At 31.1% G+C, this 17,118-nt stretch overlaps 1 protein-coding gene across 2 annotated transcripts in view; it reads left to right on the top strand.

Annotated features, from left to right (window-relative positions):
* Rictor (RPTOR independent companion of MTOR complex 2) overlaps window positions 1-17,118 on the top strand; it is a 75,251-nt gene that overhangs the window by 20,335 nt on the left and 37,798 nt on the right. For both annotated transcript variants that reach the window (XM_015496408.2, XM_048802872.1), the window contains exons 4-8: window positions 1,152-1,215; window positions 5,934-6,060; window positions 9,373-9,542; window positions 13,803-13,870; window positions 14,852-14,919. In XM_015496408.2, the coding sequence (XP_015351894.2) occupies window positions 1,152-1,215; window positions 5,934-6,060; window positions 9,373-9,542; window positions 13,803-13,870; window positions 14,852-14,919 (497 nt within the window). The remainder of the gene's footprint in view (window positions 1-1,151; window positions 1,216-5,933; window positions 6,061-9,372; window positions 9,543-13,802; window positions 13,871-14,851; window positions 14,920-17,118) is intronic.

Raw genomic sequence — 17,118 nt, forward strand, 5'->3', positions numbered from 1 at the left:
TTGTTTGTTTTTGTTTTTTGGTACTAGAGCTTGAACCCAGAGTGCTTAACCACTGAGCAACATCCCTATCCCTTTATGTTTTTTATTTTGAGGCAAGATCTCACTGAGTTGGTTAGGGCCTCGCTTAGTTGCTGGGGCTGGCTTTGAACTTGTGATCCTCTTGCCACAGCCTCCCAAGCTGCTGGGAATACAAGCATGTGTCATGAGACCCAGCCTCCATTGCTCTTTTAATAATTGGTTTTTCAAGTTTTGTTTTTTTTTTCCAACCTTCACAATTGTTTTTAGCTGGAGGATTAGTCTTATTTAAGCCTCTCTGTAATGGCCAAAAATGGAATTCTATATCTATTTAGTTTTATTGTGTTTCATATGCTGGGGCTCTAACCTGGGAGCTAAGCTCTCTACCTTGAGCTACACCCCAGCTACACCCATCTCCTACTTTATAATAGATTTGCCTTAGATTAATTTCACTTGAACTATAAAAGCAGCAATTTTTAAATAGTAAACTATCTACATATAAAGTATTAGAATACTGAATTACTACCTAAACCTAAATTCAAAAAAATGAATTATACTGTTATGCTAAACAAAGACTCTTTCAAATTGGATAATTTAGTAAATTTTACAAGGAAATGTCAGCTAAGTAATATTTGATCAAACATTAGGTATTGAGGAGAAATCAGAATTCAAATTATACTTTTTTAAAATAGAATTTTTATAGATACTGTATAAGACAGTTATGACACATATTTAAGCCTTGGTTAAAATCACAAACTAAAGCAGGATTAAAATATTTCCCCATTATAATTTTTCTAAAATGAATTTTATCAGGTGTATTAATATTTTTTCAGTTGGTTTCTGTTAGTTTATTCTATAGGTGTAGATTATGTGTCTGAGCCTTTCTTTAAATAGAGGTAGTCCTATAAAGAACTTACTACATTTTTTTTCCTAAAGTTTTCAAGGAAATGGTTGTTTTTTTAAAATAACATTTTATTGCTAGAGCTACATAGGGTAACTAAAGTATTTGCTGGTACTCGAAAAATATGTTTTCAAGTTTTAATATATATTGACATTATGAAAATTATTTTGATTTATCAGAAAAAAAGTTGTGTAATAGGATTTTATCAATGATTAATATTTTGTGTATTATTTAGGTGCATTGACATACAGCAGAGCAACGAGGTAGAGAGGACACAAGCACTTCGATTAGTCAGAAAGGTATGCTCTATGTGTGAGAGTAAAGGCAAGTTTATGGTTTTTGTGTTAACTGTTTACGTTTTTAGATTAGATGGTTGCGAAATCTTTCTATTAATATCCATATCTTAAATTTTCTTTAAACATTTTAATTTTGTTAAAGTAATATAAATTAAGTAGATGTGTTAATTTTTGAGGTAAGCGTAAATATTTTATGTAATTATTCTGTGTGATTGGGGGATAGTTAGAATATTTCTTACAAAATCTTCATTGTGAAGAGTATTTCTTTCCCGCATTATAAGTGTAAATGTAATTACATATTTCATAAGTTATTAGAGAAAGAATTACTTGCTCTCCTTCCTGGTTTTCTCTTAATTGCATGCTTGTAGTTAATACTACAAAGTAGTTGTCACAAGTATTACAAGTTTGTTGTTTTGAAGGTGAATTTGAATATAGTCCATGGGCAAGTGCAAAAACAACTCAAGCTATTGTGTAGGATAAAAGGTTATAATTTGAACTTCTTAGGAATGTGCTAAATCCATAAAGATGCTCATGAGAATTCTTTTTGTTGTTATTGAATGTTATGCCCTAATGACCAAGGAATAGAGTGAAGGTAAATTTTGTTGGGACACAGCCTGAGAAAAGTATGGCATTTCCTCCTTCATAAAAATTGTACAGTTTATGTTCATTATGTAAAAATGTCTAAAATTATTTAACAGTTGAAATTTATAGTTCTTTACCACTTTTCTACTTTGAATTCAGTGAATGCTCCAAAATTATGGGATGAGTTAGTTTGTTAACTGCGTTCCATCCTTTTCCTTTTTCTTCCAGTTGTGAACCCTATGCTTAGTAATAGTACCCACAGTTGACCATAGTAAGAAACAAATAAATGGAAAAGTTGAGTCTTAAAAGAAGTTTGAAAAGTAAGAGTGATATTGGAGATAGATTCTGAAACTTTTTTTATAGGTAAACTGTTATCTCAGGACTGTGGTTTGGCTTTTCATATTTTAAATTTAAAAATGAATTCTAAATTTTGTCGATTCATATAATCCCTCCTAATACTATGAGTATTCAAGTCAAGAAAACAGAATTTCTTTCTGAAGAACACAGAACAACTCTTTGGGCTTGGAGGTTATATATCTCCATATTTATAATATTGGGGGCTAAAATATTAATGTTAAAATAACAATAAATCATTACAAGTAGATAACATTAATTTTAGGAAATAATTGTTTTCCAGAAAAAGAAAATTAAGAGTTTCATTGTTTTAGATTTTTGCCAGTCTTTTAAAATGAAACTTGATAGAAGATACCTAGGTTATTATAATTGCTTCTATATTCAGTCTTTTGTATTAACATATGCACTGGAACCTCTAGAAAAAATTTCAGTATATACTTATGAGATAATAAGAGTTTAAACGACAATATCTTTGATTTGTGTTGCTATGGAAAGGTTTTTTTTTTTTTGGTGGGGGAGGGGTGGGTACTAGGGATTCAACTCAGGCACTCAGCTGCTGAGCCGTATCCCCAGCCCTATTTTATATTTTATTTAGAGACAGGGTCTCACTGCGTTGCACCTTGGTTTTGCTGAGGCTGGCTTGAAACTCAGGATTCTCTTGCCTCAGCCTTCTGAGCCACTAGGATCATAGGTGTGTGCCACTGTGCCTTGCCTAAGTTTTTAATTTTGTAGAACTTCTGAAAATATCCTAGGGACCCTCAAAATTTTCTTGTGCACACTCAATAAAAGTAAACATTCTTAAAAACAATAGTACCATAATAAAAGTATCATTTGTCTTCTAATAGAGAAATTTGAGTTAGATATTATTTGTGAATCCAAGAGTAGGAAAATTGCATGCTCTCCCGGTAGATACCGGCTCAGAGGAAGAGTTGTGACCAAGGGTTTTTCTTTGGTTTAGCCAAAAGGGTTAAAGATAAAGCAAATTTGCTAATAAATAGTGACCATTATTGGCCAGAGAAACTAAATTCATTTTTTTAAATATTTATTTTTTTAGTTGAACACAGTACCTTTATTTTATTTGTTTATTTTCATGTGGTGCTGAGGATTGAAACCAGGGCCTCACGCATGCTAGGCAAGTGCTCTACCGCTGAGCCACAACCCCAGCCCAACTAAATTTATTTGTAATTTTAGCGTCTAATATTACATGTTTATTTTTTCCAATACCATCTTGGCAATTGAACTACTAGGAATCAATGTTTAGTGTTATAATTGCTAGGTCACTTTTTTTTGTATGTATGTATGTATGTATGAAAAAATTGATTTTTTCTATAAAATAATTGATACATTTTAAAGGAAAAGCAGAAATTTTGCGGGGAGGGCTTTCAGTTAACTTACTCAGAGAAATTAAGGAATACTCATGTCACTTATCCTCAGCTTTTACTTATCTCATTCATTTGGAGATTATCTGATCGTTTCTTTCAGTGTCTCTAATTTTTTTCTTTCCCTTTCCCCCTTCTATCCAGGCAGTCCTTTCTGTTTTATTCTTACACATTTTCTGTGTACTTTTCCTACTAGTCAGTTATTTCTACACTTTTTTCTATCCAGCTAATTTAAGCCATCATTTTCTTCATATATAATTTCTTATTACAACTATAAGGATTTGGTAGAATTTTATGTCCTTGATTTACAGCCAGATAGTGACAACACCAGAACAAGAGCCCAGTATCCAAATTTTCAAAGTGACATAGGTAGTGAGTATTAAGTAGAACATGCCTACACTGACATTTAGAGCTCATTTTTGGTTTAGCCACCTATTTCTGTCTTATTATGTCTCCATGTGTGTAGGCAGACTGCCACTACTACCTCAGTTGTTTCTTTCCTACTCCTGTCATTTCATTTTCACCTCTTTCACACTGTATTCATTTTCCTGACTAAACTCAAATTTCAGATGTTACCCTGAGAGAACTTAGTGCTTTTGTAATTTCATATCAGTTCTACAAATTTATAACCTAGTCCTTATTTAATTTATTATATATATGTTTGTCCTATCATGTCAAAAAGATAATTAAACTTAAATGATGAATACATTCTGTGGCTTTTCCCTTAATTAATATTCATTGATTTATGAGGAATGCATTCTCTGCTTTATAAAAAATGTAAGCTTCTTTGCATATATTTCCCTGGAAAATAAGAGGAATGATTAATTTGTAAAAAATTTTAAATTTTATATATTTGTACCATTGCAGAATTTATTGAATTAAGTAAGTATATGTTTAGTAGACATGTGAGATTCATAGGGTAAAATTTTATTCTGTACTTGAAATTCTGTAAACCATCTGGTTATACACATCTTTATTTTCCAAATGAGCAAACTAAGGCACAAAAGGAAAGGATTAATTTAGTAGAGGTACTGTTGTTTATTAGTAGCATATTTTCTCTTAAAGTCAAATTGTCTGACTTTTATCCAGTTCTTTTCAGATATATCATATGCATTTCACTGGTTGGACAAATTTTATTATAAGTTCTTATGAACATAGTAATAGACTGCTCCATATTAAAGTACAAATTGATATAAGAGGTTAGAATTTTTCCCCCCAGGGAGATCAGTTTCTCATATCCCTTTCCACTTTCTCCTGGCTTTCCTTCTCACCTTTTTAAATTTTTGATTAAGGCAAGATAATGATTTCAAAATGGATATGAAAACTTTTTTAGGTCCTATAGTGATTAAAAATATTTTATGTTGTCTATAATTCCAATTGAACTGAATACTGCTTAAGGAAGATAACTGTCTACAGCAACTCTATTCATATACATCTTTCCTTTGATCCTCTGTAGTCTTTAATTGTATGATGTTCATTTAGTTATATTCTCTAATTGTTTCAAAGCACATTTTTATTTTTCCAGCAGGCTTCTGAGTCCACTAATCTGCGGGATAGGTGAATTTTCTTACCAGGCAAAGAAAGCATTCTCCTCTATTCTCAGTTTAGGGACCTGTTATTTTGAAATAACTCTGTCTACCAAATAGTCTTTACTAAATAATAATTAACCATTTGTTTCTCTTTTCCAAATCAAAATGTTACTTGTTTTCTATATCCCACGTGTTATTGCCAATTATATTCTTCATTTAATGAGATTCATCTAGAGTTTTATCACCAAATATGTACTGTTTCCATCAGAATTTTTGAAATGTTAAAAAATTTTTATTATTAATTCTTCCTTCTGGCATAGTAACAATATATTTGTGATATAACAGTGTGCCTACAGATTAGGGAGATTAGAGAAGTTTCTTGCAGCAAAATGAGGAGGATTGAGGGCTCCCCAGAATTAATTTGATGGAAAAGGAGAGTTAGGGTTAAAGATGTTCATGAGGTAAATTGGTAGGACTTGGTGATAATCATATATAAAGAAAGAAATCAGGGATGTAATGTGTTAACTACTGTTGTCACCACTGATTTACTTTGGGAACTGAAAAGCTATATAAGATATAGTTTCTATTCTAGAGTAACCGGGACACTCGGAAACATTAAAGTTTTGTTCGGAAACTAATTTATAGTCTGGACCATTAAAAAAAATCAAAAATGTTTTTTCATAGAAAGGATGACTAACATTTGTTACATCAATTATTAGTTATAGGAATCCTTTGAAATGTTAGTATGCAACAGAAGGGTGAAATCACTAGCTGGATTTATAAAGATTCTATGGTCTTTACCTGAGTCTTAACAAAATAAGTTTAAAGTATGTATTATGCAGAAGTAATTTCTTTTTCCAATTCCTCTCTGTTACAGATGATTACTGTGAATGCTTCCTTGTTTCCTAGTTCTGTGGCCAACTCATTAATTGCAGTTGGAAATGATGGACTTCAGGAAAGAGACAGAATGGTCCGAGCATGCATTGCCATTATCTGTGAACTAGGTCAGAATTTTCTTCAAGTTATAAAAATACAGTTTTTTATAAGGAATATGTATCATTTCCTAATGCCTTTAATATATAAGTCCTTTACTTATTGGCACAAAATATGAAACAGTGCATTTCTGGTCGGAAAGTAGAGTTGTTATTTAACAGGCAGTTTCTAAATGACATTGAAATTGTAAGAATCTTAAAAGTTTTACTCATTATGAAGTTTGGTATAGGAGTTGTCTAAAATCTAGTGATTATAATAAAACTCCTTGAAGTCTGAAAGTCTGACATAAATTACACTATTTGCTGATGTGGATTAAAATAATAAATAATCCACCATGTACCAGAAATGAATTCTAAATGCAAAGGGAACCTGAGGGTAAGACATATGTAAATATTTATCTTATCATTGTGAAGGAAATGAATTCTGAAAATGAATTTTGAATCAAAAGAAATTGCAGGGAGGGGCTGTGGCTGTGGCTCAGTGGTAGAGCGCTTGCCTAGCATGTGTGAGGCCCTGGGTTCGATTCTCAGGACCACATACGAATGAATGAATGAATGAATGAATGAACGAACGAACGAACGAATGTCCATCAATAACTAATATAAATATTTTTTAAAAACCCAGGGATTTTAGTACCTATAGATTTTTACTGTAAGAAGTCAAGAAAACAAGTAGAGCCAGAATAAGCAAGTAAAACAAACAGTAAATGTAACAAATTAACATTAAATACAAATCAATAGGAAAGCCAAATAATCCTTAGAGAAATATCTGGCTAATTAGCATATAAGTCCGGTCTTACTTATTGCAAATAAATGTAGTTTAAAATAATTTTTAATTTTTTTAAAATTATAGATGGACACAATACCTTTATTTTATTTATTTATTTTTATATGATGCTGAGGATTGAACCAGCATCTCACAAGTGCTAGGCAAGCACTCAACCACTGAGCTACAGTCCCAGCCAAAATAAGTGTAATTTTTAATGGCAATAAGAGATGACATGTTTTCTGCTACTTAAAATAGGAATGGTGTAGGTCACATTCCTCTTGGGACAATAAATAAATTAAAAAAAAAGTTTAAGCTAAAGAAAGAGCCAAATCCTACCATTCTATATTTTAAAGTACTTTCTACAGTATCTTTTGGTTTAGCAACAAATTTAGAAATTTGATTAAGAAAGTTTACAACATAATAAAAATCTGACTATATGGGATCCCTGGAAAGCTATACTCAGGATTAATGTGTCATCATATAAAATGCTTTTTTTATAATTAAGTAAATAGTAAATAAAAGCCAAGGAACAGGAAAAAGAAGAAAAAAAAATACTTCCTTAGAAAACAGAAGGAAAGCAACAAAAAATAAATAACTCTGATTAGGTAATAATAGATTATTCAACCTAACCTATAATAGTTGAAAGAAGAAAATAGTGAAATACACATTTATATTTTGTTTGGAAAACTCAAAGATCAGAAAAACAGAAGATTAAAAAGAAACGAGAAAGAAGGTATTTATGAGTTTTATTAATTACAAAAACTTTTAAATATATGTGTATTTGAAAACTTATTGAGATAAATGAGTTTTCAGGATAAATATTGATTTCCAGTTATTCAAAAGTAGAAAAAAAGGCTACCTCAAAATTTACAGAAGTAGTTGGAAACTGATAAAATGATTGCCTCCAAAGAGATTTATCAGTATAGCTTTGTTTTTAAAAAAACAAGAAGTAATTCTTATATGCACACAGATATACATATATCCATACATATATTTAAGTAAAATAATTAGATGCCTATGTTGTTAACATTCTAGAATATTTATCTCTAACCTACATTTGATGCTATTCTCAGTAGTAGATCTCTTCAGATACTACATCCTTATTACTCTTAATTAGCATTGTTTAAAAAGTTTTAGTTATTTGCAAGGCAAAATAATAAATTAAAAGTATGTTAGAAAGAAGATAGTATTACTGTATATATACCTAGAAAACACTGAATCCAGTGAAAAACAGAACTTTTTTAAGTAATTTTAATACAATGGAATCATGAAAATATAGATTTGATAGATTTATTTTGGAAGTAAATGGGATAGGAAAATGGTACTATTTTCAAAGTAGAAAACAAAGAAATTAAGAAATATCAAATTTGTATGATTTTTGTGTGTGTTTAGGTGGTTCTTTTGAGTTTGTCAAATTGATTCTCACGAAGTCACAGCTAATCTAAGTCTAGGAATGAGAGCAATGGTTGTCTGCACTAGAGGGAGAAATGGTGCAAAGAAACTTTTATAGGATGATGAAAATTCTGATCCTAGAGCTGGGGCCCAGTGGTAGCACACTTGCCTGACGTGTGGGGCACTGGGTTCGATTCTCAGCACTGCATATAAATTAATAAAATAAAGGTCTATCGACAACTAAATATATATATAAAGAAAATTCTGATCCTAGAGTGGGGTATTGGTTTCAAAGGTATAGACATTGTGTATTGAACTGTATTATTAATATTTGTGTATTTTAATTGTATGCAATTATACCTCCTTTTGGAAAATATAGGAGAAAATATATTTCTAAAATTCACCACAAACCATGAAAAACGTTTTTAAAGAAGAAGGAAAAAAAAGTTATTTCATGTCTTTAAAAAAAAACATTAACCTAAGTTTTTAAGAGAGAAAAACTGAAAAAGAGTAAGAGTTACAGACCCTGATATAGTGGGGGAAAACCCCTTAGTATATAGTTAAGTATAAAAAAGCATTTGAGAAACATGTTAGGATAATTGATTAAACTTGTGGAGAAAAATTGAGTTTATCCTCTTAATGAAACTCAACTTTCTGACAGATTGAAAATGAAAATGTAAGTCCTGAATGTATTTAAAACACACATTTGTGTATGCACATGAAAACAAAGTCCCTAGTCTTTTTTTTTTTTAAAGAGAGAGAGAGAGAGAGAGAGAGAGAGAGAGAGAGAATTTTAATATTTATTTTTTAGTTTTCAGCAGACAGAACATCTTTGTTTGTATATGGTGCTGAGAATCGAACCCGGGCCGCACACATGCCAGGCGAGCGCGCTACTGCTTGAGCCACATCTCCAGCCCCGTCCCTAGTCTTTTGAATAAGAATTCTGGGCATCCCTAGTTATTAAAGAGTGTGTGTATTAAACTGTATTGAATGTTTGAATTCACGTGTGTGTGTGTGTGTGTGTGTGTGTGTATTGTTAAATATGGTGATTTAGAAAATTTTTCAGATTCAAAATTAAATTTTAAAGTAAAAGCCTAGATTTGAAAGTAACTTTTTATTATTACCCCCATTATAATTGGGTAAGTTTTTCTCTTTTATTTTAGCACTTCAGAATCCAGAGGTGGTGGCACTTCGAGGTGGATTAAACACCATCTTAAAAAATGTGATTGATTGTCAATTAAGTCGAATTAATGAGGCACTCATTACTACAATTCTGCACCTCCTTAATCATCCAAAGACCCGACAATATGTGCGAGCTGATGTAGAATTAGAGGTAGGAACTTCAATATTCCTTCCTAGTTTTAAAAAATGATTTTAAATGCATACTTCTACTTTGAAAATCTGAAGTTAATAGTAAGAACAACGTTACTCTTCCAACCTGTGTTAACCAAAACTTGTTGATTCCCACCCTTATTTTATAACTTCTTTATTTGGAATGAATTGAATATATTATTCTCAGGAATATTTCATTGACATGCAAAACAAATTTTATTTTTGTATTATCCATGAAAAGTTTGCTGAGCAAATTAAGAATAAGTAAGGACATTATTATCCAAACTACATGTATGAAGATACGAATTGGTGTGAATGTACTTTGTATACAACCAGAGATATGAAAAATAGTGCTCTATATGTGTAATAAGAATTGTAATGCATTCCACTGTCATATATAAATTTAAAAAGTTAATTAAAAAAAGAATAAATAAGGTTACATTAAGACATTTACCTATTCAGGAGTACTATTTGTTTTTAAGAATTTTAGTATGTTGACAGAGTTTGAGTATATACTATTTATTTATTAAACCATACTAAAATTCTCAGAATTTGGAAGCATGTTTTTAGCAACTATCATACAACTTGAAAGAAAGTATGTTCATTTTTTTTTTCATAGTACTCTTATTTTTAAGTTTTTACTAATTCACATAGTATTTTTTACAATTAGTCTAATAAGATACTGTGTACTCTTAAAAATATGTAGTGGCGATTGGAATAAGAATTATCACTATATTTTTAGTTTATTCATCTGAATGTACTACATTGCCCATTACAGGTAGTATTCACAGTAAATTTAAATCAAGATTTATTTGTGTTTGGGTATGAAAGTATGTAAGGTATAAAAGATTTGTTATACCCTACTTAGTCTTTATAAATCATTTTAGGAAACTTATCTTAAATGTTATGGTCTTATTAGGATCTGCTTTCCTTCCTTGCTTTCTTCCTTTTATTGTATGTCTTTTATTTATTTATTTTTTTTGAGATGGGGGTCTTACTATGTTACCCAGCCTGGCTCAAGTAATCTTCCTGCCTCTGCTTCTCAAGTAGCTGGGAATACAAGCATTTGCTGTGCCCAGCTTTAAAAACTATTTTTAGAAACACTTCATAGTATAAAATTGATATTAGCCCGTGTCATTAACTAACATGTAAGCAAAATAGTCTCCTTAATAAGTGATTTCAAACACATTATTTATAGTTCCATAAGAATACACTGGAATTGTTGATATTTTGTAGTTTGTTTAATCTTTTCTCTTTTTCCTGTAGAAAAGCTGTATTATTAAAATTGAAGATGACTATAATAAAAGATGATAATATGTATAGGCTGTTTTTAGTCCTATGTATTACATAACAAATTAGCAAAGCCCTTATATAAATGAAATAAACTTTAAATATTTTGTTGATTTTTAAATACATTACTGTCTTTGCTTATATCTTCTTCTGTAAAACCACAAATATCATTTTTTTCTCCTTAACATGACCCAACTAAAACCAAGAGGACAGATTTTAGGATATACATATCAGGTTTTATTTTTTTGCTCTGTGCCCTACTAGCTTTATGACCTTAGGCAAGTTACTTAGCTTGTCTTGGACCTGCTTTCTTCATAGGTAAAATGAAAGTTAAGGTTTTCAACCTTAAAAAATTGTTGTGATGATTAAATACTATAAGTAATAATAATTAAATGCTATAAATAATAATAATAGTAACAGCAGGTAGAACTCATGTAAAGTTTATAATTAGTAAGAGTGTATTCTAGGTACTTTATCTATATTAATTCTAATTTGCCTAAAATGCCTTACATAGTACTGGAGCATCATAAATATTCAGTGAAGGCTGGTTACTTTGGATATTATTTATCATCATCTTCCACTTTTATTATCTTTGTCATTGCATTTGCTATTGATAATATGATCCTATTTTTAATATCATTTGAATTTTATCAGTTTTATTTTCATTCTAAATTAATAAAATTTTACTAACGGCAGAATAACCATTTTGCAGTACTGTTGACTCTGTTGGTAGACTCTGATGGTCTTCCTGTTAAAAATAGATTTTAATTAACTTAAATATTTTTTAATATCCCTTTTTAAGTTTATTCTGTTTCTAGTGAATTTACACTTAATATACAAGAGCTTTTTTTTCCCTAGAGTTACTTGTTGTTTAGGGTGTAGTTGGACACTGAAAATCCAGGTAGGCTCTTGGTGGAATCAGAGAAAGCAAAGTATGGTGCTAAAATGACAAAACTGGATATTTCATGGCTAATTTTCTGTTCTTGATATTCACCAGATTCTTGATGCTGTCTGAGTGATTAGATGAAGATCTCAGTTTATAATTTTTGAAATATGTTTTAAAAAATCCCAATCTCTTACTTCTGAGGAGAAAAGTACTCAATAAGCTCTATCGTAAGCACTGAAGGGACATAATTAGAAACACAGGAAGGCCAAAGTTAATACTTAATCTTAACAAAATTGCCGTAGAGAGCATAGCTTAATTTTAACTCAGTTGGTCATTAGTATAAAGTGATCAGCTGTTTTAATCTACTATCTGGCAGGAAAGGATAAATCCTTTTTGGTGGAGTATAGCATCACTAGGAGGATTCTATTATAAAAATGCAGTGTCAGATAGTCAAAAATGTGTAGTACTACGAAAAGACAGGACCATAGAGATTGAAAACCCCAAAGAGAAAACATTCCATAGACAATACATAATTCAAGTTAGAAGATAAAGGTAATTCAGGTTAGAAGAAAGACTTTAAGACAACTATGGCAATTTGTTCAGGAAGAAGAAAAAGATGAAATAATGAAGAACTTCATGATATAATTGTATCTATAAAAATAATCAAATGAAATTCTAGTCGTGAAAATTATAATACCTAGAATTCAAAATTCAGTGAAATTAAACACTCATTTTGAACAAGGATATTTGGATAGTAAACTGAACGAAAGATGAGTAAATATCTAGAGTAAAACAGAAAAAAAAGGAAAGTAAATAAACATAGTGAAAGGAATAAAAATAGTCTTTGGTGAGGATGCAGGGAAAAAGGAACACTCATACATTGCTGGTGGGACTGCAAATTGGTGCAGCCAATTTGGAAAGCAATATGGAGATTTCTTGGAAAGCTGGGAATAGAACCACCATTTGACCCAGCTATTCCTCTTCTCGGACTATACCCAAAAGATCTAAAAACAGCATACCACAGGGACACAGCCACATCAATGTTTATAGCAGCACAATTCACAATAGCTAGGCTGTGGAACCAACCTAGATGCCCTTCAATAGATGAATGGATAAAAAAACATGTGGCATTTATACACAATGAAATATCACTCAGCACTAAAAAATAACAAGATCATGGCATTTGCGGGGAAACGGATGGCATTAGAGCAGATTATGCTAAATGAAATTAGCCAGTCCCTAAAAAATAAATGCCATATGTCTTCTCTGATATAAGTGGGGTGACTCAAAATGGGGTAGGGAGGAAAAGCATGAGAAGAAGATTACCACTAAATAGGGAAGAGTGGTGGGAGGGAAAAGAAGGGAGAAGGGGAATTGCACGGAAGATGGAAGGAGACGAGACCCTCATTATTATATAGAATACATGTATGATGATGTAAGGGGAAAAAAAAAGTGTGTCACATTAGATTGGGTAGAGAGAAGTGATGGGAGGGGAGGGGATGGGTGGAAAGGAAGGACAGCAGAATAAAATAGACATTATTATTGCTGTATGTAAATATATATATATATATACATATATATATATATATATATATATATATCTTTGGAAAAGGAATCAGGAAGGAGCTACACATGGANCATGTTAGGATAATTGATTAAACTTGTGGAGAAAAATTGAGTTTATCCTCTTAATGAAACTCAAGACAGTGAAAAATCGCTGGAGGGAAAAAAAAAGTAATTTCCTTCAAAGGAGAAAGTCAACTAGCTGTGGTTGAGTGGCATCTTTACAGTGCTGAAACAAAGTAATTACCAAGTCAGCCTAGATAAAATACTGTTTTTATTCAACTTTTTGTGTACTGTTTTTGATCTACGTTATACCTCAATTTAAATGTTCAGAAATTCAGTTTTTACTTAGAAAAGTCACCTATCATATCTTGATGAATTTTAAGAAGGAAGTTTAAATGAAAACCCCAATTAAAGAGATAGAAAAATTAATTTAGGCTTTTTATAGGTTGAATGCTGTTTATAATAAAAGACTTCATGCTCTTTTGTTACCTTTTTCTCTTTCTTTTTTTTTTTAATTAGCGAATTTTAGCACCCTATACTGATTTTCACTACAGACATAGTCCAGATACTGCTGAAGGACAGCTCAAGTAAGTACCACTGGTTCCTAATAATTTATGAAATGTTATGTGTTAATATTAAAGCTTTTATATTTGCCTGATTTCATATAGAACTAGAGAAGTGTGAATTTAAATGAATTTCCTATTTCATTGAATTATACGGCTTTTTTCTCATGATTACTATAAAAAGTAAAAGAAATCTTTGGAAATTTAAAGATTAATTTCTTATTTAAAAAATAAGACAATTCAATGTAAAACCTAGATCTTTGTTTTTGTATTGTATGTATTTTTAGCTTAATTACTTTATCATCTCTTAGAGAATGAAATAATAGTAGGCCAATGTCTATCTGGATATTTGGAGGAGCATAAATTAAGAGTTATCAGATTGTTGTAAATCATTGAAACCGACCATAAGTCTACCATGAAAAATGTTTAACAAATATAAATAGATCTGTTGCTTAATTGTCTTAACTATTGTTAGACAGTTGGTTACATAATTGTAGGAAGTGGTTGGTAATAATATCATCTAGTTATTTAATAACATTTTAATGACTATATAGATTATTCATCTTGCTCATTGGAAATGCTCAAATAAGTTTGGGGCAAGAACTTTGAATTTTGAATAAGAGAATGCAATAAAAGAGATTTCCTAGGTAGTTTTCTTTGTTAAGGGGCAGCCTTGCAAGACAGATGCTTATTAAGTAGATTTCTAACGCTAAAATAAAGCTCATCTAAAAATAATTTTCAGAAAGGCAGGGAATATGGAACTGAATAGGAACAGCAAAATTTTTAGTTTATTTTAAACTATGTACTGAATTTTAATAGAAGTACAGTTTATAGTTGGGTAATTGGCTTTGGGGTAGATAACTTTTCTCTTAACATCTTTTTTAATTTCATATGTAAATATCTAAACATCAGTGATAGATAGCTCTTATTCTGATAAAGAAGCATCAAAAACTCATTTTATTTTAACATTGTATGTCTTTGATACTCTTCCCCACTTTTAAATAGAGAAGACAGAGAAGCACGGTTTCTAGCCAGTAAAATGGGAATCATTGCAACATTCCGGTCATGGGCAGGTATGTTACTCCACATTACTAGTCCGTAACATCCAAGAAGAGAAACTTGACTGGTTTTTCAAAAGTTAAGTTATTATTGCTGCATCTGATTTAAATTTTAATGTTGTCTTACTTTACACATTGTTATTAGAACCAAAGAATTCATATAAAATAATTAAAATATAGTGGGGAAAATTGGTAACAGTGAATAGGAAACAAGTCACTGTGCTAGTTCAAGAAAAATTAAGAGGCAATTCAAGAAAAATTAAGCATGGTGTATTACCCACTCATCAAAACACACACCCCTCAAAAAAGCAAAACTTTCTTGTTAGCTAGATATGTAACTAAAATTTGTTACTTAAAAATAATGTAGTCATTTGGGTATAGACCCAGGAGAGGGATAGCTGGGTCAAATGGTGGTCCCATTCCCAATTTTCCAAGAAATCTCAATACTGCTTTCCATATTGGCTGCACCAATTTGCAGTCCCACAGGAGTGTATGAGTACCATCCCCTCCCCCCACGCATCCTCCCCAACACTTATTGTTATTTGTATGCATAATAGCTGCCATTCTGACTGGAGTGAGATGAAATCTTAGAATGGTTTTGATTTGCATTTCTCTAATTGGTAATGATGATGAACATTTTTTCATGTATTTGTTGATTGATTGTACATCATCTTCTGAGACAATTTATAATAGCTAAACTGTGGAACCAACCTAGATGCCCTTCAATAGATGAATGGATAAAAAAATGTGGCATATATACAAAATGGAATATTACTTAGCAATAAAAGAGAATGCAATCATGGCATTTGCAGGTAAACGGATGGAATTAGAGAAGATAATGTCAAGTGAAGTTAGCCAATCCCCAAAAAACAAATGCTGAATGTTTTCTTTGATATAAGGAGGCTGATTCATAGTGGGATAGGGAGAGGGAGCATGGGAGAAATAGATGAACTCTAGATAGGGCAGAGGTATTGGAGGGAGAGAGAGAGGGAGCATGGGGTAATTAATGATGGTGGAATGTAATGATCATTATTATCCAAAGTACAGATATGAAGACACAAATTGGTGTGAATATACTATGTATACAGACACGAAAAATTGTGTTCTATATATGTAATAAGAATTGTAATGCATTCTGCTGCCATATATTTAAAAATAATAATAAATAATAATGTCATGTTATAAATATCCAAATAAGTTCTTTAAGAAGTTTGAGAATAGGCATTTTACCAATTTTATCAATTTCTGTGGAATAAAAGGCAAATGTTTTTTTCATGAAATAATACCACCATTGCATTATTTTCTATTAACGATTACCTCTTCCTTCTTGGTTTCATAGAATAATTGATGTAATAGCCTAGAAAGGAATTAAGCAATTTACCTAAACATTTCTATGTACTTCAGTAACTGTACCTGACAAAAATATTTTTTCCATCCAAATGTTTATTCCAGCCATAGATTTAGCCCCTTACCAGTATATTTCCAGGGACTTCTGTCCTCTAAATACCTTGGTAAAAAGCTGTGCCTTGCTATTTTTCAAAGCTGCCTATTTTCATTGCCTTTATATTTATAGATATAGGATTTTATAAGGATCTAATAGTTATATATATTTTTTATATTTATTTTAACTTGTTTTCTGTTGCTATAACAAAATACTGAGACTGAGTAATATGTAAAAAAGTTGAGGTTTATTTAGTTCACCATTTCTGAAGACTGAGAAGTCCAAGAGCATGGTATTGCCATCACATTGTGAGACAGTGAGTGTGCTAACATGGGTCTCTCTTCCTCTTCTCATAAAGTCATTGTGGGACTTCACCATCGTAACCTCATAGTAATCCTAATTACCTCACAAAGACCCTGCCTCCAGATACTCAATATAAAGTTGGGGATTAGGTTTCTGACACATGAACCTTTGGCAGACACATTCAACATAGAAACCAACTCAGTCATCCTGCCAAGCTTAACTTTGTCTTACTCCAAAACTCAGTATAACTTTGTTTTTTTTGTAGTTAAATCATTATCCTTTATCATCTCTTAGAGTTTGAGAAATACCATGTTGATGATTTAAACAAATAATTTTACATATTATGTTTTAATTTGAATTTTGATTCTGAATCCAAAGAGAACATAGATTATTCATAAACATGTACATTAAGATTGAACATCCTTAACACAAAGTCGGAAGTGCCCCACAACCCAAAGATTTTGAGTACC

Source organism: Marmota marmota, unplaced genomic scaffold (assembly GCF_001458135.2).
Source record: "Marmota marmota marmota unplaced genomic scaffold, marMar, whole genome shotgun sequence".
Classification (NCBI taxonomy): domain Eukaryota; kingdom Metazoa; phylum Chordata; class Mammalia; order Rodentia; family Sciuridae; genus Marmota; species Marmota marmota.